The sequence below is a fragment of the Columba livia genome, chromosome 13, assembly GCF_036013475.1.
Source record: "Columba livia isolate bColLiv1 breed racing homer chromosome 13, bColLiv1.pat.W.v2, whole genome shotgun sequence".
Classification (NCBI taxonomy): Eukaryota; Metazoa; Chordata; class Aves; order Columbiformes; family Columbidae; genus Columba; species Columba livia.
In genome coordinates, this window is record NC_088614.1 from 21,009,753 (window position 1) to 21,031,585 (window position 21,833).

A 21,833-nucleotide genomic window follows, 5' to 3' on the forward strand; every position below is an offset into this window, starting at 1 on the left:
ACAAGTCTGCATTGTATTTAGGCACCACCACCTTTAATAATGGGGGTTTATCTAATGATTCAACTTTAATTTTAGATAGACAATGATGACAATAGAGGAAGCCAGAGTCTTCTAAGTGACAGGACAAGGTACAATGGGCACAAATTAAAATGCAGGATATTCCAGTGTAGACGCACAAAAGAAGATGATGAACCACTGGAACAGGTTGCCTGAAAGGTCGTCAGGGAAGTCTCGGTCCTCAGAGACGTGCAACCCCAGCCAGACACGGTCCTGGGACACCTGCTCTGGCTGACCCTGTTCGAGCAGGGGGTTGGACCAGACGATCCCCAGAGGTCTGTTCCAAGCTCAAACTTTCTTTGATTCTATGGTATTAGGCTCCGCAAGCCACACTGGCAGCAGGATCTAGGAGTGACTTCTCTGTCATTCTAGGATTGCTCCGAACAGTCCTGACACAGCCGAGATACTCAGGTAGCACTCACAATAGTAAAATGGCTACTTCTGAATTTCTGATCAATACTGCAAATTCTTTTGCTGCTTCAGAGTAAAACTCTAGCACTAAAATGATATAAAATGTAAGTGTATTTAGCTGCATCTACTGCAATGTGCAAAATGAGCAAGAAAAACTTCCTTCTTAGACCGTATAGATTTACTATAGATTACTCTGATCTAAACAGCAGACATTTTAAATCTGAATACCCATCTATTTAATTTCGCAAGTCTGAATATTACCTGGCAAGATATTGTTCTTCCATTTTGAAAGAATGGTTTAATGCTGGCACTATCACTTGAGGAAAAAGATTCCAAGTTCTAAAGAGGAAGACTATTTATGAACTACATCCAAATTAATTATGTGCATGTAGATATTTGCCAGAACTTCCAAGTTCAAAAGAACAAAGCAGCTCAGAAAAGCCCTCCTCGAGCAAACTCCTGGCTGGCAGGCTTCCTCAGCAGGAAGGCACAGCTGTAGTACCCAGGAGCAAGAAGGGCTGGTTGCCGTATTTCTGGAAGGTAAAGTGCAGTAGAAATTATAAAACAAGAACGTTATTTTAATGCTTAGTGTTATAATTTCAAAGTTCTCCTCCCTGCAAAAAGCCTCTTCTTGATATATGAAAGGTGTAAATAAAACCTGCAAGATATGCATAGAACTCATTTGACAAAATTATTTGTATGCGGCTACTAATATTCTGCTAAGTTATTTTTTCTGATTAACTACACAGTTCCATAATGTATCTGCTTATGGATGACGTATTCATATATCACTTACCAGCACACCATAGACTTCCTAAAAATAAAAACAAGTAATAAAACCAATGACAAAATAGCTTTGAAAATATTCAATATTTTAAAAAAATTTATTATTTGGGATAATCTTCTCAATGTTCTTTAAAATCAAGTTGCTAATTTATCCTGTTTAAAAGGCACCATAGGGACACTGAGTGGTGAACAGTAAACATCTCATTGGCACTTTTCACAACTGGGGAATTTATCTGTTTCCAACAGAATCCAAACAAGAGGTGAAAAGCAAGATATACAAATTGGAGCTAATCTGTAGCTTCCATGCTATCGTGGCATCTTAGGCACATCCATGTCAGAAGTTTCTTCAATAAAATTAGCTTTTTTATGGGAAGGCTCAGCACGATCTTCTCTGTGGTCTCTGTCATTCAAGTGCTCCTGGTCTTCCCTCTTGCGTTTGTTAAGCGGGTGATTCTCTCCCTCACACAGCTTTCCCTCTGGGACACCCAGGGTTCTCAGGCAGACAATAGCTGCAGCCTGTTCTGCTAGTTTCTTTGACTTGTCCCTGAAGAGCAAGCAGACAGAGCACAGGTAAAAGTAGAAACCAAAGCCTCTACGCTACCAAATGACAATCAGTTTCCTGTCTCTGATGCAACACCATGAAATAAACAGCAGAAGAACAAAACAGGTCAGCTCCAGAAAGTATTTCAGTCTCGCTAGCTATCAATGTTGATGCGTAACTCCTGATGTGATATTCCTAGAAAATTTGTTTCTGTCAGGTCTTGTGCCTCAAACGCTCTTCACTTCACAGGTATGAAGCCAACGTGTGTTTGGCCAAGTGGCTGCAACCCTCAAAGTTAGTTTTTACAAATATGATCGCTAAACAAAACAGAGTTTTGAAGGATCACTTTCTTGAAAGACACTCAGGCCCAATATAATCTCAAGTAGGCGTACAAGTTCATTGATGCTGACAAAAGCAGGAACTGTTCCGTAGTAACAAAAATTCCGTCACTTCCAATAGGGACTCCAGATTACACATTTGCGAAATTCAATATTTGAAAACATTTTCTTCTCAAAGATTGTTATCAGCTGAGCTTAACTTCCTAAAGCCTCTGAAGAGGAATACTGCAAACACCAGGAACTGCTGTGCGCATTTGTCCTCTTTAAAACGTTCAGTGCTGAGCTCTAGCTTCGCACTTAAATCAAGTTCAACTTAGGTGCAAATGCCTGAAGTCAACTCCAGTATCAATAGACGATCATATATAATACCGCCATGAAACTTCAGAGCAACCCTGGATGTAACTGTTGATTAACTGTGATCTCTGAGAAGCCACTAAACTGTCCTCTGCTTCACCATATATAGACACTCAATTCTGACTCGTTACTGAGAATGGATCTGCTGCAGAGCCTGACGACGTTACCTCCTCCAACGCTCCCCTGGGTGGTTTCTGAACACAGACACAACTGAACCAGGTCGCCTCTCTGCTCCCCTTCCAGTACAATTTGTGGACCAACGTACTAAGTCAATTCAAATCTGTAACGGTTTACTTGATTGTGCTGAAGCTTACTTCCTCTTGTCACATTCCGTTCTCAGAAATTGTTAATCCTTTCTCCCTCCCAGAGGTAGCTTTAGAAGGTGGCTTTTGACTAAAAAGTCAACTGGATTAAACTGGAGTACCCTTTCATTGCAAGTTTCAAGCAACATTTCAGAAATATTTACAATACAGCTGCAAAAAACATTAAAGGTAGCTTACCACAGAGTTGACCTGTATTTCTGCTCAGCTACTGTCACTACTGAACAGAATAATCTATCCAGTGGTCTTTGAACCTGGAGGAAAAAAGGAATCAAAAGAGAGGAGAGTGTCAAAACGAATCATGTCATTTACAGAACAACACTGTCAAGGTACCTTGCTATTCTTGTCCTTACACCACGATGAAGTAACACCTTTAGAATAGCTGTAATTCACACCACAAATGTAACCTTGCATGCTTAAGATTAAAAAAGAAATTGTCCAAACTGTAGGTATTTTTGCTTTGCAAAAAGCAATAAGTAACGTCCCCACGTAATCAAGCGGTTGCTCCTGTCCAGGATAGTTCCTACTTCTAACAGTGTGCAACAACAGAGAAAACATTCTGAATCCAAATTCTTTACTTCACAGAACAAGTGAAAGAAAGTAATGGACTCCTATGTAATGACCTGCAGTTACATCGACACATTAATCACACATTAATCAAAACCAGACCAAAGGTCTGACTTTCAAAGTTTATTTCCTAATAAAACAAGGTACTGTTTTCATACACATGTGGACGACCGTCTCTGAAGCTGCTCACCCAAGGGCTATGCCAGACTGCAAAGAGGAATTTCTCACTACCTTGAGTTCTAAAATACTAAAATGTTGCATAGAGAAGGCAGAGGAAGAGGTTTGAGAGGGTTTCGTTATTGACTCACAGTTTCATAGACAGGCTGAGGATGTTTTTCTTTTCTACACCATTCCAGGAGATACATTTTTGGAGTAATCTGTGGTGGATACTCTCGCCTAGACAGAAAAATATGTGGTCAGCAACTCTGCACGGAGTTCTATTTTAAAACAGATAGAGCTGCTTACTATATTACTTCTACCAGTTATTCTTTGTGGTTTCATTTAACAGCTCAAATTATGAGAAAAATGATGCTTCATTATTATATAATTCAAATAATATTTCTGACATAACAACTAAAACAAAATCTAAACTTTTCTGTTAATTCTTCCCAAACATTCACGTCCTGTAGTAATACAGCTAGAGTACTTGCCAAAATGGAGGTCCTACCTAGGTATATGACACAGAATAGAGATACAGTTTGGCAGCGCTTATTTAAGCGACAATATAAAGTGAAACACTAGAATGAAAATAAGCTGCTTCTGTTATGAACAGTGGAGTTATCAACTAAAAAGATGTAGGAAAGGCAGGCATTGATCCAGATAACTGACACGGAATCACAGCCCATTGCACCTGGCAGAAAAAAGAAAGCCTGTAAAACCATTGTGTTCAGTCCTCAAGGACTTGGGTAATATATCCTGCAAATATTAAAGCATTATGACTACCTTTGAGGAGCATTCTATACCACACTCTTCTTGAGCTGTTTGGTAGGCTTAATAGCAAACAGAGCAAAATCAGCAAACACCGGTATCATGTGAAAAGGAACAACAATTCTATAGGCTTCAAAGATTATAATCAAAGATTACTTAAAATAATATTGTATTGTGTTTCAGTTAAACTTCACTAAAAATGACCAAACTGTCTTTGTACACTCACGCTTGTCTATGAACGGATGTTTGATTTTCTTTTTAATCACTCAGCACTATTAACAAGTTAGCTGAGATAATTAAGCAGTCTCGGGAAGCCTGGACCTAAAGAGTATCTTACAACATCCAAACAGCACAGGAAGAGTGGTGACGCAAGTGACTGCGTAATGATGTACAAAAACTGCTTCACACAAACTCACTCAGTAAGTGCTGCTATGCAAATTGTGACCTTCAAAAAACTGCGTGGCACTGTCCAATCCAGGTTTTATTTACAGGTGCAAGATAGTGAAAACTTAATTTGTCTGCTTACTTGTCAAACCTAACAGCCATTTTTATTACATCTGGATCTTCCATTTGGTCATCTTCATCTTGTGCCTCAGTTTCTAAAGACGTTTTCTTTGCTTCAAAACCAGCTGTTGTTTCTTCATAGAAGTCAGCCATTCCAAAGACTTCACTATTCAAACACAATTCCTTTGTTCTAGAGATCAGCTTATAAATTTTTGTATCACATTATGACAGAGTACAGCAAGTGCAGAAATCGTTTAAATAGAGTATATCTCTCCAGAGAATCATATCAAAGTGTGGCTATATTCTGCACAGTGACATTGTGGTTTTTTCTCCTTCAATTCTTATCAGACATTGCTGAGCTACGAGTAGAAAAAGAATGTTCTCATTTCCACCACTATGTATCCAATTTGCAGCCTGAAAGTCCAGGCAGACTCAATCAGAAATACAGGTCCTGCAATATTCAGGTTATTAGCTCAATTACTAACTTGCATATGGATGAATCAGCAAAGAACTTCTCCAAGTGACTCCTGGTGCAACAACTTCACAAGGGCAATATGAGGGAAAGGCAGGAAATTGCTGCTTCTTCTAATGTTAGTATATAAAAATACTTTAAGGAATAAATGCTATAGCATTCAAATACATCAAAATCTCAGATTGATATCTCCAAATATCTCAAAAACTTATGAGTTCAGAGTATTTCACAAGCCCAACTACAACAGAGGAAGCAACTAGGACTTGGGTCAAAGGCAAGAGCCTCAAATCCTTTTACACTTCAGATTCACGGCAGGCTGCATCTACTTTGAAAAACTGAGGCTACTTCTTTTCTGGGGATGATAACAACAACAAAACCTACAGCATAAGGAAACTTCTGCTTTCTGGCTGTTACAAGAATGCTCGTTGGTATCACGCTGTTCCACAAAAATGAATTCTGGCCACAAAGCCATCTCCAACGGTCTAAGTGGAAAAGCAGCGAAGCTGAATAATGCTACCTGATGCTTTGCGCAGTACATAATAAGTTGTCTTCTGTTCTGTACATTTTTGGCAGAAACGGAGCGCTCTGTTCTCTTGCACTCAGTACTGCGGTTAAAACCTCGAATGGCTGCAACTTGCCATCACCACCTGGAGGCAGCAGCGGTCCGTAACTTTATCTGAAGATGTGTAGGTGCATTCTAAACAACTGGATGTTCCTCAGTTATCTGGACATTAAGCAGGCTGTTTAAGAAATTTCAGCCAGATTATTGCAGATGTCCAGGGTGAAGAGATTCATTAGAACTATTATATTTCCTCAAAGAGGTTGCCATCATTCATTACGATATTTCAGTTATGAAAAGCAACACAAAAGAAGCACATCTAAGTATCATATAGGCAACCTTCATAATTGCTTTGAGTTTAATCTCCAAGTGTTCATTTAAAACAAACATCTTGTCGTAAAAATCCCAATAACATTAAAAACCTCACATGCAAAAGGGAAAGTTAAATACCTCTGGAAGAAGAAAAGCCCCACACTTTCAGCATTCTCTAGTGGCAGTCTGGAGGTTAACACTTTTGTTCATCAGTTAATGCAAATATTGGATGTCTGTCACTCAGTGAAGCACCACTCAAATTAGTATGTCAAACATATAGACAGGTTTAGGGCTAAAGCATTATCACCCAAGCATGAAAGAAACATGTAAAAGTCTACTTTGTTATTCCACGTCTCACTAAGTGGACCTTTTTCACCTCTTCTGAAGGTACGAAATGCCAAGCAGCGCTACAGAGAACTGGTCGGCAAGTGCGGCAGAAGGTACAACTCCGACTTCTGAGGTTCATGCTTACCAGATCTCCCGTGTGGACTGCGCAGCATGCAGCTTCTTACCCTGAGTAGTTTCCAACTGTTCTCTTAGCATCTGACACAAGCAGTATTTTGTGTTGGTATAGTGATTATCATACCTCACCGCCTGAAGGAGAGAGATGAAATACATAAAAACAAATTTGTCTTATGTAATGCTCATGTCTCTTGATGAAATTCAAAACTGGTTTTGAAAGGCAAGCCTCAATGTACGGTTTCTTCAATAGCATGTTCAAGACTACTCATGAATGTGAGAACAACCTGATTTTTTTTGAATGCTTTCATGAACAGCAGTTCAGCTTATTCATACACTCATGAAGAAAGCTGACCCGTGCACACAACTGCCTAGCAATGCAGTGACACTCTACTAAGTAAATAGTTAATGGCAGTTCAAGTTTTCTAAAACCAAAAACATTTGATTTGATGACATGGTCAAAGCCACAGGTTTCTGACGGATTTCCTGCTATGTCATTAAAATTGTGTATTTTGAATAATAGATAAAGCTTTATACAATAGATGACTCAACTAATGGAGCTATAGAACCACAATACAGCATTACTTCATTGGCAAATCATGCCTTTTGCTCTCCTGCTGCTAAAAGTTCTTGGCAATATTTGTGAGAAGCAATTAATTTCTAAAAAATGAAGCTAGCAGCAATTAAGTATTTAATATTCCTTCACTCTTCTGTTCAATGTTATTTGCATAACTGCAATATCAAGACAGTCAGCCTACATTAGCTTTTCAAATTCCTACACATTTTCAGATAGCCTTGTAAGCCTCCTAAATGTTCCCAAGAAACTACAGCTAAAAAGCACAGTATGTAAGAAACGAATGACTAGGAAAAACTTCTTCTTAATACAGATTTCTGAAGGTTTTTTCTGAATGAAATTAACCAGAGGAAGCGGTGGTTGATTTACAAGACTCATGTCATATGCAGCATGTTAAAATACCCCCAGAGCCCAAGTCTTTGAAATTAAGAGTCAAGATACTGTAGTAAGCTTCGGATTAACAGTTCTAAACAGCCTTAACTACAAGGAAGATCTTCCAAAAACATACATATTTGATGTAATTTTGCATGACTTCCTTCAAGGGGAAAAGACCCTCTTTTCTGAAGACAGACGGGTTCCACATGGCAGCGCGAGCTATCATTACTGATGAGGCAGCTGTTGCTTTCCGGAAGGTCTCGATGTCCACGTATTCTTTGATGAAGTCATGAGATCCTCCACTAAAAATTAACATCACTGTTATAATCATGAAAGTTTGATTTGCTATTACTTGTAATTTACCACAGCATTATATTTTCAATGTGATATTACACTATTAATGGTGCCAGGGTCTATTTAGGATATTATCTCAAATCTAAAAGAACAAATGGGTCCATGTTTTCTTAGCAATGGCTCATTAAAACACTGGTTATATACAATACTTTTCATTATCTGCATACTTCTCTTAGAAGACCATTGTTATGAAGAATACAGTTTGTGCTTTACACAAACTGTGTGCTTTCACACAGTTCTTAATGGATAAGGTTCACAAAGAATCACTTCCATGTTGTTTGGAAAATGATACCTTGCAATTGCCAGGTCTGTAACCTTCAACCACACACTAATGGTGTTGGTGCAAAAGACACTGAAAACAAGGTAAGTATGGAAAGAGTCATAAGTATAGAAAGAACGGTACCATTTTCACTCTGGCACCAACATAAGGAGAGTAACTACAAGTAGCACTTCTGGATGAATCACGAAGCACTCTGAAGTTAAAAGAAGGTTGCGCTGCTTCTACTGCACTGCCTCTGCTTCCCAGTCGGCAAGTCAGACGTGTTCGTGAGCAAAGAACACTTAAAATCTTTTCTTTGTCTTAAAGCTTCCCTTCAAAACACCTTTAAAAAGTTGGATTTTCAAACTATAAAGTAAGAGTAGGATCTTTACCCCTCCAAAAGTAAAAACACTGTCAAATTCAGAATAAAAACTAGAGAATTATAAACTACTTTAAACCCAGAAATTTCTATTGTGAAGACAGCACAGGCAAGTTCCCTGCACTTATGAAATACTATTCCATAAACACAGTACATTCTAGAAATCATCGTATCAATTCAAGTTTTCTTGCCCCATCCCCTTTTTATTTATCACAAGTCTACTTCCTTTTATTCATTCCTATGTATTTCCTGAGGTATAAGATGCTAAAATTCTCAAAATACGAGCTAAGAAAGTTGTCCTGCACTTGCAAATTTTAAGTTAGGCACAGGCACCTTGCAATAATAAGTTGATTAGTCCAACCTACTTTGCTATGACTGGAATCGAGACTGCTTCAGATATGGCTTTGATCACATCGCAGTGGACAGGGTGCTGAGGCCGCTCCTCCTTCTTCCTTCCCAACAAAGAGAAAAGACAAGACCACACATTTCCTATGGAACTGGTAGATATCTGAATCACAGCAGACATGACTCAAGGGTTACTGCGACATACTTATATGCTTATTTATATATTGGGTATAATTTTCCTTTTTTTTTTTTTTTTTAAACACAACAGAATTATTTCACATCAAATACACTTCTAAAACATTGTTGCTGTAATTTCATATCCAGATAAGCAGCATTTTTTTAGATACAGAGTATGCAAGATAATTATAGTTTCATTTGGTCTTTGAGACAAAAGTTTTAGAAAAATAGCAGTAAATGGTTTGACTCCCTAATTACTGGCTTGAGTTTCTATACCATAGGCTTGGGTAACAGCCGAACTCAGAACCACGTATGACATGTAGGGTATATCCCAGTCATATCTCACTGCACTGTGCCCACCAGCAAACAAAAAAATCTAATCTCTCTCTTGCCTAAAAGTGATTTACCTTCCATGGACCGCAATGGCAGCAATACCCGTTTTTTCTATTCTCTTCACCAGATTCACAGTATCCTCAACCTGAGGGATAAGAGAGAATGACATGATTCTAGCTCAAAGAAAAAGGAGCGACTGTCATGTGATCATTGCACCAAAAAATGCTGGAAGTCGTTTCTTTCAGCTACAGGGACATATTCCTGTATTTCAACAGCAACTCCCAACCCAACATCCATAACCATTTAATCTATACTTCAATTAAAGAACTACACATCATGGCAAAAATGAGAATCCATTTTCAATATTTCCTTGAAACCCTAGATCACAAACTTTCCCAAAGCAGGTAACACAGGACTCCTGTAGAATCATTCCCAACAGGTTTTTAGACTGTCACTTGAAAATGATACAAAATACTTGATTAGCAAGTCCTCTCTAATGACTGCTCTGTAAACTGTAATTAAAATGCATCTTAACAAAAGGATGCCTTCTGAAATCAACCTAACATGCAATCACACATCTACAAATATTCCTCTCAGATGTGTGTTTAAAAAGTTGTAATGCGATTCATACCTGACCAGTGAATCAAAAGACCGGGGAGAAGGGGGAAGCTCCCAGTAAGGCTTCAAAGAGGTAAGAGGGTGCCAAAGGGCAGAAGGAAATGGGGCACAATCTCCATATACCCGCAGGTAAGACAACTTAACCCTTTAGGTCACGACAGCATCCCAAACAGAAATTACAGACATTTTAATTCCAAATGCTATTTCACAATAACAGCTCTGAAATGCCAATATATTAGAATGCTATATAATCTAATTGATTTTAAATCACAGAATTAAACAATAACTAAACCCTGTAGCATAAAGACATGTTCTTACTGAGGGCAAAATGCGAATTTTGCAGGTTACTGGTTTACAAATTCCTTTAACCAGGGTCGTCAATATCTGGAAAAGAAGACCAAAAATAGGGTCCAATAGTGCCATTAATAAAGCTCTCCTCCCCTCTCGAAGACACAAAGAAACGAGAGCTGTTACTTACTGTTCCTCTGCAAAGAGCCTTCCATGCTAGGCAGACACATGCAGTCTGTGACTGAGTATGTAATTTTATCAGACAGATACACACACGTATTTCCAGTCTAAGCCATTTTTATTTCCACTTCTTTTTTGATTTTCACTGGATTTTTGCAGAGCAATTAACTGCTGCTGGAGTTTCAACACCGCTTTTAATATGAGGTGACCAGTAAAATCTGATCATTTCAAAGTAAAGTGCACAAGTTTTTCATTTTCATGCAACTGTTTTCATAGTCTTCTTATACTAGAGTTGTGTGGTTCTTATAAAAACGAAATGTAAGTATTCCCCCAAAAGATTTTTTTTAAGAAAAGAAAGCCTTCAAAATGGAAAAAGAATTAGAGGAAAATGTCAAGCAACACCATTAAACAACACCACTAAATCTTCTAACAAGAAAATAGTAAACTGCATTCTACGCTTAACACAAAGCACATTTTATTCATAAAAACAAACTCAAAATAAGCAGTTTAATCATTTAAGAATTGAGCTACAGAAAGAATCTCCTTTTCATTGGCTGAATATAAGCCCAACAGACCTTTCATGAAAGGGACATGTTTAAACATACGCATGTTTACATCACTACATGACTATACTAAAAGTGGTACCAGAAATCCAATAGCTCTCTAAATAAAAGAGTGGAAACCAGCTGATCCTGACTGTTATTAAAAAATACTGGGGTTTCAACTGTCTTTTGAGATAACAGGCATGTTATGCTGAAAGCACCTCCCTTGTATAAAATGGATGTAATTATGGGTAAATAATTTCTTCCAGAGTTGTATATACTATGAAACTTGAGTTTTGTTCAATATTACTGCACTTACTAGGTTCCCAATAGGGAAGCAAGCTGTTAGAGCCAGCACTCAAGCCCTTGTACTTCAAACAGCTGGTAAGCAACCAGTGTCCCCTTGCACATCCTGCTCAAATCTCTCCTCAGTAGAGCCCTTTCAAAACAGTAAGATGCAAGAAAATGATCTAAAGAACGCCTCTCTTTAGTGTTTTTAATTTGGGGTTTTTTTGCATATAAATCAAACCAAAACGACACCATTTGCCAAACACCATCACTATAACATTTTTCTTACAACAGCATGACAAGCAAACCTTTCAAGTGCTCAGTGTCAGCCTCATCAAGGATTCCAACGCACAAATCAAATCCTACACTTTTTCATCATATGGAAAGCTTGATTTGGAGCCATAATTTCGGATGGCTTTTGCAGGCTATAAGTTTAGTTGTTTCTTTGTAGTCGGCTAAGAGTTATTTTCATGCCAAAGATTGTGCTGCCTATTAACATCTATTAAAAAGAAGAACTCAAAATTTTAGAACATTGAGTTTTCTGCTCTTCTGAAGATCAAAACAAAATGCAGTGGTTGTAGAGCGGAAGGGAAGTTGTTAGTAATCAAATTAACAACTACCTCTCGCTCCTACGAGACACAGTTTTGCCAGATTGACCTCCAGCCTGCTAAATACTTTCCGCTCAGTTCCCACTTCTCAATTTTTTCCATTCAGACTTCATCACCTCATGCTTCTTAAATTACAATTTAATTCTGGATAGTATCACCTACCTTACCTAATTAACGAAGCACCACATAGGCCTCAATAAATTGGGTTCTGTTTCCAGTTCTGTTGCTTGTATTGTTAGCTGACTTTCTGCAGAAACAACGCATCTAATTCTTTTGAAGAATTGAGCCTGATACCAACCTTCTCTAAAAGTGTTTTGAGATCAAGACTCAATCACTTGTACTTTTGCTTTTCCCATCAACTCATTAAAGAGAGAACAATAGGTCCAGTCTATTCCATTTAAACTCTTGCTTTGGCAGAATTAATCATGCTTCCAGTTCTGAACAGTCAGTTTATACAGCTTGGCTAACGCTCTGGCTCTTGACACCGAGAGATTCTTGTACTTGGCAGAAGGATAACACTCCATCATGGTTGTAACTTTGATGACATGCCCTTCCAATGGCATGTCCTTAGGAAATGAAATAAATGACACAGAACAATCTGTTTTCATGTCTGAGCTGACAAGGAATAGTAACTAAGCAATGAAATCAGCTTTTTGAAACTGCAGAAGTCCTGGTAGCCTACAAAGCTGAATGGTGTTATCACAGTAAGAGGAAGGATTTACAAAACAAAGACTGACAGAAGGAAAAGGCTTGAACTGCAGGGCTCGGAAAGAGACTAGCTACCAGCCAGACTAGCTATCATCACGCGGCTGAGCGAGGAGAGTCCGGTCTCTTTGAAAGACGGACCTACATCAAAGAACCCTTAAAACGAAACACACACAAAAGCCACGTGGAAAGAGGCAGAGCAATGCTTCCGGTATTTTTGTTTCCTCCAGATCTGCATACTTTCACTAGTAGATGAGGAAAAGAACAACTATGTTGAAACATTTGTCACTGTGATACTGTGACTCTGTTATTACAAAATGTGAACTTTAAACTAGAATTGTCCTCAGGAACTCTGAAGGAGCTTTTAGCCGTTCACTGTATCCTAAGGGGAAGCAAGACAAAGTTCACAGCCAACTTATCTGAAGTATGAAGAATCAGGACTTTAAACAGAAAGAAAAGAACTATACGCTAAGAATGTTCCTGGAAACCCAGAGCAATATCTGGACTGTTTAATCTCAGGAAGCTTAGAAGTCCTTAGGAATATATATATATATATATATATGCGCACATATATTAAAAAAAAATTACCTATACTTTTACATTACATATAGATGTGTGTGTATATCTTTTTCATGTAGGTTCATACAAGGTTTATCTATAAAATTGTATATATATATATATATATATACACACACACATGCATATGTATGTACTTTTTTCATACTGGTTCACATAGGGTTTTATACAGATTTACATCCATATACATGTAACACTCCTTCCTCTGCAAATATAGCACCACATTGTGAAAGTTTTAAAAGTTAAAAGGAAAAAAGCAGCAATTTTACTGTCCAGTGACAAGGAGAACTAAACTGGGATTATTTATCCATAACCTTAATTTCAGTATTCAAACCCAATTTTTCCATGCTAGCTTTTACAAATCTGTCTTCTCTGCATTCATTCCTGCGTCCAGTAGAGCACACTACGTAACACTTTCCAAGGCAATTCAAAACCCACAAGCTGATATACTTACCGACTCTATTTTGTCAGGGTCGGATAGCAGTGCTGCTCCCATACCTCCCTGGGAAAACATACAGAAACTCTTACACACTAGGCAAACACGTTTTTCAACTCAACTGTTTTGCTTACTAGCAGACCACAGCAAAAGTACAATGTTCTATTAAGAAAAAAAAAGGAGTAGTCAAAATCCACTTGCCTTAGTGGAATATTCCTTTGGGCATCCCATGTTGATATCAATACCAGCTACATCACTCTCTCTGAAAGAGAAGAAAGGAACAGTTAAAATATTTTCTGGCATATTAGAACAAGAATGAGGAAACAGACATCTTTCCAGGAAGTTTGTTCATCATCGTTAGGGCTAAAATCAAAATTTAAGATTAAGTTTTTGAGCATCTGAATTTTTAGCTTCTCATTTATGTGAGTTATGTAAGATAACCCTGTCCACACGTTTCAACGACCAGTGCCGTGCAGAAGCCGCAAATACTGATCTCAAATATAGGATTTAATACAAATACAGGATTAAGCATACATACTCACCACTAAATTCACCACTGTCACTAAAGACCTATTGAAACATCAATTTATTTAAAATGGAGGCTTAAAAACACTTGGAAAAATGTTTGAGACACAATTTCTGCACAATGCTTTACTGGGGTCTTCAAACCACAAACAGTAGGAGACATTTTCAGGGATATTTGTCTTACTTGCAGCTGTGCAACACCCATGGAAATTGCATATTGCAGAGATCACAGACACACTTACTGCACTAGCAAAAAGCCATCAACCCCAGTATAGAATTTATGCAGCTGTTGTTTCGGGCAAAAATTATTTTAGACACAAACTGCAGTTCTACAATTACACACCACTGGCCTTTTGAAAAGTTACACTTTACTGTGCAGCTCCGACAGAACTTTTTCTGGTCATATCAAGAGCGACCTTGATCCTCTCAGTCATAACAAATTGTCTACCACAGTAATTCCTCTGTACAGAAAAAACCACAAACACACACATGGTGGGAAAGGGGTGAGAGAAGATGACTTACACAAGCTTAGCTACTGCCAGGGCTCTTTCAGCATCTGCTGAACCCTGTTGGTAAATCAAGAAGACTTTTAATTGTAAAATACCATCACTTACACACATGCATAATTATATTTGCTCTAAATATTTAGTATAAAGTGACAGAGACCCATTCACAGCACAACAGATAGCTAAAATATTTAGCTAAAGCAAGTACTAAGTCAGCCACTGAACGAGAAAAGGTGATGCAAAAAGGGATCCAGAGAGGTCTGTCTACCCTCTTAACCTAAAGCAGTATCAAATGTTCTTAGCCCAAGCAACCTATTCCAGAGCTATCATTACCACTGAAAAACATCTTTTTCAATATCTAATGCAGTTCACACCTCTCCTTGCCTCCAACTCCCATCATCTGTTGTCCTACACAGAGCAGTCTCAAAGAACAAATTAAAATTACTACCTTTGTCTCTCCAGCAGCCTTTAATCCATTTGTGCAATGTTAATGCACACACCGGTCCCCTCTTAACTACACTAAACGACGCCATTTCTTTCAGTCTTCTCAGTGAGACTGTTTACTGGACAGCACAAGAATTAAACACGTGATAAAACATCAATTTTTTTTGGTATCTACATGTTGGGAAATGTATCGAAGATACCTATTACAAAAACAAGCTGCTGTCATAGAGTACAGAATTAACCTTAATCACGTCTTCTGAAAACAACTGCATGGAGAGCTTATAGTGTAGCTTCTTGACTGAACGTGTACCAACAGATTAGAAATTCTGCAACACATCTGGCATTAAATTTACATCAAGAACTGATAGCCTGCCATACACAGAGCTGCTTTATACTTAGATTAACGTTACCAGCACTACCTTCTTTAAACATGTTGTTATGAGAAGAATACCTGCAGTTGGTGTCTTACCATTTGAAAGACAACACGGTGCCTCTCCCTTTCACAAGTTCTGAAAACAACTCTTTCATTAGGTGCAACAAAGTCCACTGTTTCAAGTACTTCTATATGAAATGAGAAATAGATTATATACAAATGTAATCATAAAGGAAGTCACATGACTATATAACTTGTAAATAAATTAAATACTATCAAGTAAGTCTTCTGTGAACAGCAGAACTAACGGCACCCTAGCTCCTGTATGCCCCTGCAGCCCATTTCTGCACACTGCTGTTTCCCTCCCCTAGCACTCCCTCATCATCCCCCAGTCTGTTTCTTGGGCAAGCATCAGCATTACAACAAGAGTAACGATGAATCAGCCAGAATGAACATAAGGGTACTATTTTTGGGAGGGGACAGGAGGGGAAAGTATAACATGTCTGTAGCATCCTTCTGTTCCGCAATGTGCACGCTACAAACAACTGCTTCTCATGCCACTCAGCTGGGCAAGCCTCAAAGATTTCTTTTTAAGAACTCGTCTGTGAAAATCATGTTAGGTCAAACCTAGCTCATGGACCTCACGGCAATAAAGGAACGATAAACAGTGAGATCCTGTGTGTCTTGCTTACTTACTGTGGAAGACTAAAAGGTGTGTCTATTATAATGCCCCAAACAGCTGCCATTTATAAAGACTCATGGTTGGAAACTGTCTTTACTACAGCCCAAATGAATTTGTTTCTTGGACATTATCAGACTTTTATTGAAAAATTAAAAGGCTTTGTAACTAACATTAGCAGCTTTAGCTCAGGAAATTGGATTTCATATTAAGACACAGACGTGTAAAATTTCTGAAAACAAACAAACAAACAAAACCCAAAAAATAACAATAACAGAAAAAACCAGCACCCACCAAAAAAAAACCAAAAACCCCACCACAAAACAGAGCAAAACCCACCACACCATAGGGTTTTTTCTGTTTATTCTTTCCTGTGATAGCATACAAAGGTAGTAGAGAATAAGAGGCTGAAACCAGTATGCATATACAGAATTGAGGAGAATGATCTGTTAATTACAATTTCCTTTTTATTTTTTTTTTTACCCAGATAAAACATTTAACGTTTTAAACAATGCACAGAAACTTTAATCTCCTGTCTACAGCAGCTACTAGTCTCTTCCACCTGCTGCCAGGAAGCATAATGCTGAGACATTAGTAATGTATTTGAAACACTGATCACATTTTCTCTTAAAAAAAGACAACATGATCTGAGGAGCTAGAACTATGAACTCTTTCACTTCAGAAGGCCTACACCTGCACACCCAGTGACCGGAGCTCTGCCAAAAGTTTTACGGAAAACTCACCAAATCCTTAGAATAAACTAAGCCAATTTTGGAGAAAGAACTTGTGTTAGGTCTAAAAAGAATAACAAAGTGTCAGTTACTAATCCATTAACCCTACCTTCCAAAAAGGTTTGTGGTTTTCTTGAGGGCCATGACCTGAACTATTGAAATTCCTTAAGAAGGGAAACAGAAAGTTTGAAACCGTAGCGCAGCAGACAGGTGTAAGGCAGAGTTTCAAAAGCTTGTATTAAGTCCCTAGACGCTGTTTAGAGAGACCATATGTGCTAACACCTCACTGTAATCACTACCAAATTTCTTCAGAAAAATAATTATCTTTTGTCTTAACTAGAAAAAACACTTACAGATGTTAACAAAAGAAATGCAATACTTACCATTTATTACCCTCTTACACTGAAGCATCTTTATATCAATCAGCTCCTGAGAAGAAAGAAAAATACCTCAGTGAGCTGAAGTGTTTAAACCACCCAGCTATAAACAGTTGCCTATTTTATTAAATAAGAATAAATACCTTATTAATTTGAGATACTAAATCCAGAAAAAGATTGCAAATCAAAGCAAGAGTTTAACTACACAACACGCTCAACTAAAGTTTCAAAATATGAATAGAATATATGAACACAAGAATATGAGATGTTTGTATAGATCTAGAAGAACCACTTTGTTCAAATACCGATCTAGCAAGCTGGCAACAAAGCAGAACAAGCCACCCAGACTAGAACGGGAAGATAACTTAATGCCATAGCTACAGACTGCTACAAGAATCAAGACAGATTTGTACTGGCCAAACACATACATGAGGAAAACAGCTTTAAGACTTTGTTATCTTAATCCTGAGTTCTAACAGCTCTCTGCATTTGCTTAAAGACAGAATGAAGCTTTGCACTGACCTTTACTGAAGATACACTCACTAGTATTCTACCATTCATAGTTTTCATGTAGAAGAAACTCAGTTTATACAGTTCCTAGTACTGGATTAAATAACTTCTCATGCTTTGTGACGTCAGCAGCAAGCAAAGCAATACCCTGGTGTGTGAGGTTTGCTGTGGGTTTTGGATGTGAGGGTTTTTTTGTTTTGCTTTTGGTTGTTGTTTTGTTTCAAAAATCCAACAACAACAAAAAATAAACAACAACAAACACATTTCTGTGTTATTATCTTCTATTAATTTCCTAGACAATGGTCCTGTCAAATCTGTAGTTAGTGAAATCCAGTAGCTGCTCAATAGCAAGGTTCTTTCCTACTACTAAGTATAAGAGATACTGGTAAAGTATGAAGGCTGTCTGAAGCCTGACACACCTTTACTGCTTAAGACTTCTAGATTCTGTAACTCTGTGGTTGTGACTTTCTCTGTATGTGATCTCCAGTTAGCCTCCCAGAGAAAGAAAAAAATCTATATTCTCCCCTGACCCCATGTAAAGCAGGGAGGTCATAACTAAAAGGGCAGTGAACCAACCTATAAGAGAGCTGCTGTGAAGATTCCTGGAGAACATCATAAATGACTAATTTTGGCATTTTGTTTCAGCTTGTTCTATTGGTACAGATCATTCTCTAGGAAAGCCAGTATTCACACCATGTTTATGTTATATTAACTGTTTCACTCCTTACTGTTTTTGTTTGTTTCTTTTAATCTTGGCTGAGTCATGTAACTTGAACCAGTGCCTACATCTGAGAAGAGCTAATCACAGCACTGAAGGGGAAAATGGGAATACTGATGCACTGCAACAACGAGGACAGTGAAGCTCGAGTACCTTAAGTTACAGACCAGTCCAACTAAGAATACCTGCAGCAAAGTGGAGTCTCTCCCACTTCAGACAGCTTTTTGAAAAGTAGCTAAGCAACAAGGACAGCAGTGCAGCGAGGGGCACATATGGATGCTCTGGGTCAGTGTAGCAGAACTAACCAGCAAGAGGGTAGGTCGGTTTAAGGCTTCCTTTGATAACTCTAAAAAAAAATAAAACCAAGCCAAAACACAGTAGAATGTGAGGAAATTGTTATGGTGAGTGTTTTGTCTAAACAAATGAAAATGGAATGGTCTTAAAATACGGGTTTGCCACAACTTGAGGACTGCTCAAAGGGGAATGCCTTAAGTCCCAGAGATTCTTCTTTCCTCATTTTTCTAATAAAAATGTATGTGAAAGTAAAGTCTTTTGCTAAACAAAATCTGTTTGTACTTTTTAAAAAAATAATAATATTATCAGATCAGACTGCCTTATCTGCTCATCCTTCATACCTCGCAGTACACAATATCAGCACCGTAGTCCAGCGCAAGGAGACGCATTGGTAACGTTCCCACTCGCACCATTGGAGCCAAGATCTTCTTTCCTCTAAAACACAGAGGTGTGTTCACCGTCATTCCTGTCGCCGTGCCACCTGAAACAGAAAAACCCCCGGGATGGCCCTGGAACATCATTTCCTCCGTGAACGCCCAGACCTTGCGTTCGGCGGGAAGCGGGGGCGTGACCCTGTCAAACCCGGTAGGGGTCACTGAGCAGCCCGCCCACCGCCCGCTCCTCCGCGGAGCCCCCGGCCCACGCGGCTCTGGCGCCGGCTGCGCGAAGCCCCCGGAGCTCCCCGCCGCACGGGCTGCTTTGCCCGAGAGAGGGGCGCCGGCCCGGCTCTGCCAGAGCCCCTCAGGGACATGTTTGCTCCCGCGGAGCGCGGCACGGGGCTCAGCCGCCAGCTGAAACGGCGAACGTGAAGGGACCGCCGCCACCGCCGCCTGAGGTACCGGCCGCGCGCCCCCGTACCCAGCGCTCACCCTCCTCGCCTGGCTCCGCTGCAGCTCCGGGGGGCGGGGGGAGTCGGGGGCAGCGTCTCTTCACGGCGTCATCGGGCAGCGCCGCCGCCACGTGAGCGGCCGCCATGGCGCCGGGGCGCGGCGGGATAGCGGCGGCCGTCGCGCTGCTCCCGCGGCGGCAGGCGGCCACCCGGGCGGCGGCGGGCGCGCAGCCCCCCGGGAGCGTGGTGCGCGTCCCCTGGGCCCTGCGGGTGCGCCTGCAGCGGGGCGCGCAGCGCCGGCAGCGCGGGCAAGGGGAGGCTGCGGCGGCGGCGCGGCCCGGGAAGCTGCTGCTGCGGAGCCGGCGGCCAGAGCTCAGCCAGCCCCACTGGCAGACGGTGGGGCGCTGGGAGCGGCCGCCGCTGGTGTCGGCGGGCTGGAAGCACAGGAAGGCCCGCGGGGACTACTTCCAGCTGGAGCCCTCGCAGGAGGCCGCTCCCGCCCTGGAGGCGCCACCGCCTGAGGCGCGGCAGGGTCCGTCCTTCGCCGAGATGGGGCTGCAGCCGGCGCTGCTGGCCGGCCTGGCGCGCCTCTCCGTCAGCCGCCCCACGGCGGTGCAGCGCCTGGCCATCCCCGCGCTGCGCCGCGGCCGCAGCGCCCTGTGCGCCGCCGAGACCGGCAGTGGCAAGACGCTGGCCTACCTGCTGCCGTTGCTGGACGGGCTGCTCTCCCGCCCCGCGGAGCCGCTGGCAGATGCGGCGGGGCCGGCGTCGCCCCGCGGGCTGGTGGTGCTGCCGTCGCGGGAGCTGGCGGCGCAGGTGGGCGCGGTGGCGGCGGCGCTGTGCCGGCCGGCGGGGCTGCAGGTGCGCGGGCTGACGGGCGGCGGCGCGGCGGGCGGGCTGCGGAGGCAGCTGCGGGCGCCGCCGCCGGGCGCCGCCGTGCTGCTGGGCACCCCCGGGGCGCTGCGGGCGGCTCTGCGGTGGCGCTTCCTAGCTCTGGGGCGGCTGCGCTGGATGGTGCTGGACGAGGCGGACGCGCTGATGGACGAGTCCTTCGCGGAGCCGCTGGAGGAGATCCTGGCACACGCGCCCCTGGCCGCTGGTGCCCCCGGGCCGGCCGGCCCTGGTGAGGCGAGGACCCAGGTGGTGGTGGTTGGAGCCACCTTCCCCACGGGGCTGAGCGAGATGCTGGAGAAGTTCACCGATGTGGGCCGGTTTGTCACCCTCACCACCCAGCACTTGCACCGCCTGCCACCTCACGTCCAGCAGAAGTTTGTCCGCCTGAAAGGCCAGGACAAGCTGCCTGAACTGCTGCAGCTGCTCAAGGAGGGCCCAGCGTCTGGCAGGACTGTTCTCATCTTCTGCAACAGTGCCAGCACTGTCAACTGGCTGGGCTACATCCTGGATGACCACAAAATCAAGCACCTGAGGTTGCAGGGGCAGATGTCAGCAGCTGCCAGAGCTGGCATCTTTGCCTCCTTCCAGAAGGGTGACGTGTCCGTTCTTGTCTGCACCGACCTTGCCTCGCGGGGGCTGGACACCAGCAGTGTGCAGCTGGTGGTTAACTACGACTTCCCAGAAACGCTGCAGGATTACCTGCACCGCGTGGGCCGAGTGGGACGGGTTGGAAGCAAGGGGCCTGGAGCCGTGGTTAGTTTTGTCACCCATCGGTGGGATGTGGACCTGGTGCGGAAAATAGAGACTGCAGCCCGGAAGAAGTCAGGTCTCCCGGGCATGGACTCCTCTATTAATAAGCCGACACCTAAAGGAGGTTGATTCAGATTGCCAAGCAGTAATAGTGGCCTGGTAGGACTTGAGGTCATTTAGGCAGAGCGAATGAGTGTGTGTAAACTGGAGTGAAGGCAAAGAGAACTGAGTTTCATAACCAGGTGGTCAAGTTGACCTTGTGTACTGTTCTGGAAGCTGCAGCAGTCATTTCCATAGATATCACAACTCGTGGCTTTCCAAAAGGAAGTTAGTAAGTGGGTAACAAAATGCCGTTGGAGAATACTGAAGATGATCTCATTGGTTGATTTTTTGTTTAATTTTGTTGAGACTTTTAACTTAAATTCAAGTGGGAATTAAAGTATGCCTGTGTGATGTGCAGCTCTATTGTGTTTCATTGCTTTCCACCATCAGCAATTAAGACATTCATTATTAAAAATTACTACTGTGGCAGGAAAAAAAAAAGAAAATATTTTCCTAA

General features: G+C 41.5%; 3 protein-coding genes across 6 annotated transcripts in view; 2 read left to right on the plus strand and 1 right to left on the minus strand.

Annotated features, from left to right (window-relative positions):
• Window positions 1-1,323: 1,323 nt before the first annotated feature.
• DUS2 (dihydrouridine synthase 2) lies at window positions 1,324-20,461 on the minus strand. 4 transcript variants are annotated; one of them, XM_065028511.1, is made up of 16 exons: window positions 20,330-20,461; window positions 19,143-19,282; window positions 17,286-17,331; window positions 15,589-15,680; window positions 14,692-14,735; window positions 13,846-13,906; window positions 13,663-13,710; window positions 10,340-10,405; window positions 9,478-9,548; window positions 8,914-9,000; window positions 7,690-7,858; window positions 6,621-6,742; window positions 4,828-4,971; window positions 3,683-3,770; window positions 2,988-3,061; window positions 1,324-1,798 (listed from the first exon to the last, which is right to left on the minus strand). In XM_065028511.1, the coding sequence occupies exons 2-16, from the start codon at window positions 19,263-19,265 to the stop codon at window positions 1,561-1,563; spliced, it is 1,473 nt and encodes a 490-aa protein (XP_064884583.1). In that variant the 5' UTR covers window positions 19,266-19,282; window positions 20,330-20,461; the 3' UTR covers window positions 1,324-1,560. The 4 variants fall into 4 exon arrangements, with proteins under 4 accessions (XP_064884583.1, XP_064884582.1, XP_064884584.1 ...); XM_065028510.1 differs by lacking the exon at window positions 20,330-20,461 and adding an exon at window positions 19,671-19,794; XM_065028512.1 differs by lacking the exon at window positions 20,330-20,461 and adding an exon at window positions 18,693-18,853.
• LOC102090666 (dipeptidase 2) overlaps window positions 19,362-21,833 on the plus strand; it is a 37,166-nt gene continuing 34,694 nt past the window's right edge. The window contains exon 1 of the mRNA XM_065028517.1: window positions 19,362-19,636. The gene's annotated coding sequence lies outside the window, so the exon portion shown is untranslated. The remainder of the gene's footprint in view (window positions 19,637-21,833) is intronic.
• On the plus strand, window positions 19,775-21,733 carry DDX28 (DEAD-box helicase 28). The gene has a single exon (XM_005507123.3). It carries the CDS (start codon window positions 19,775-19,777, stop codon window positions 21,401-21,403), a length of 1,629 nt encoding a protein of 542 aa, XP_005507180.2. The 3' UTR covers window positions 21,404-21,733.

Excerpts from the sequence above, each read along its gene's own strand:
- DDX28 (XM_005507123.3), top strand. The coding sequence starts at position 19,775 with ATGGCGCCGGGGCGCGGCGGGATAGCGGCGGCCGTCGCGCTGCTCCCG.
- DUS2 (XM_065028510.1), bottom strand. The coding sequence starts at position 19,776 with ATGGCGGCCGCTCACGTGGCGGCGGCGCTGCCCGATGACGCCGTGAAG. Across the intron at positions 9,549-10,339 it reads AAATTCGCATTTTGCCCTCA|GTTGAGGATACTGTGAATCT; the intron begins GTAAGAACATGT and ends CTTATCCCTCAG. Across the intron at positions 6,743-7,689 it reads TGCAAAATTACATCAAATAT|GCGGTGAGGTATGATAATCA; the intron begins GTATGTTTTTGG and ends TCTCTCCTTCAG.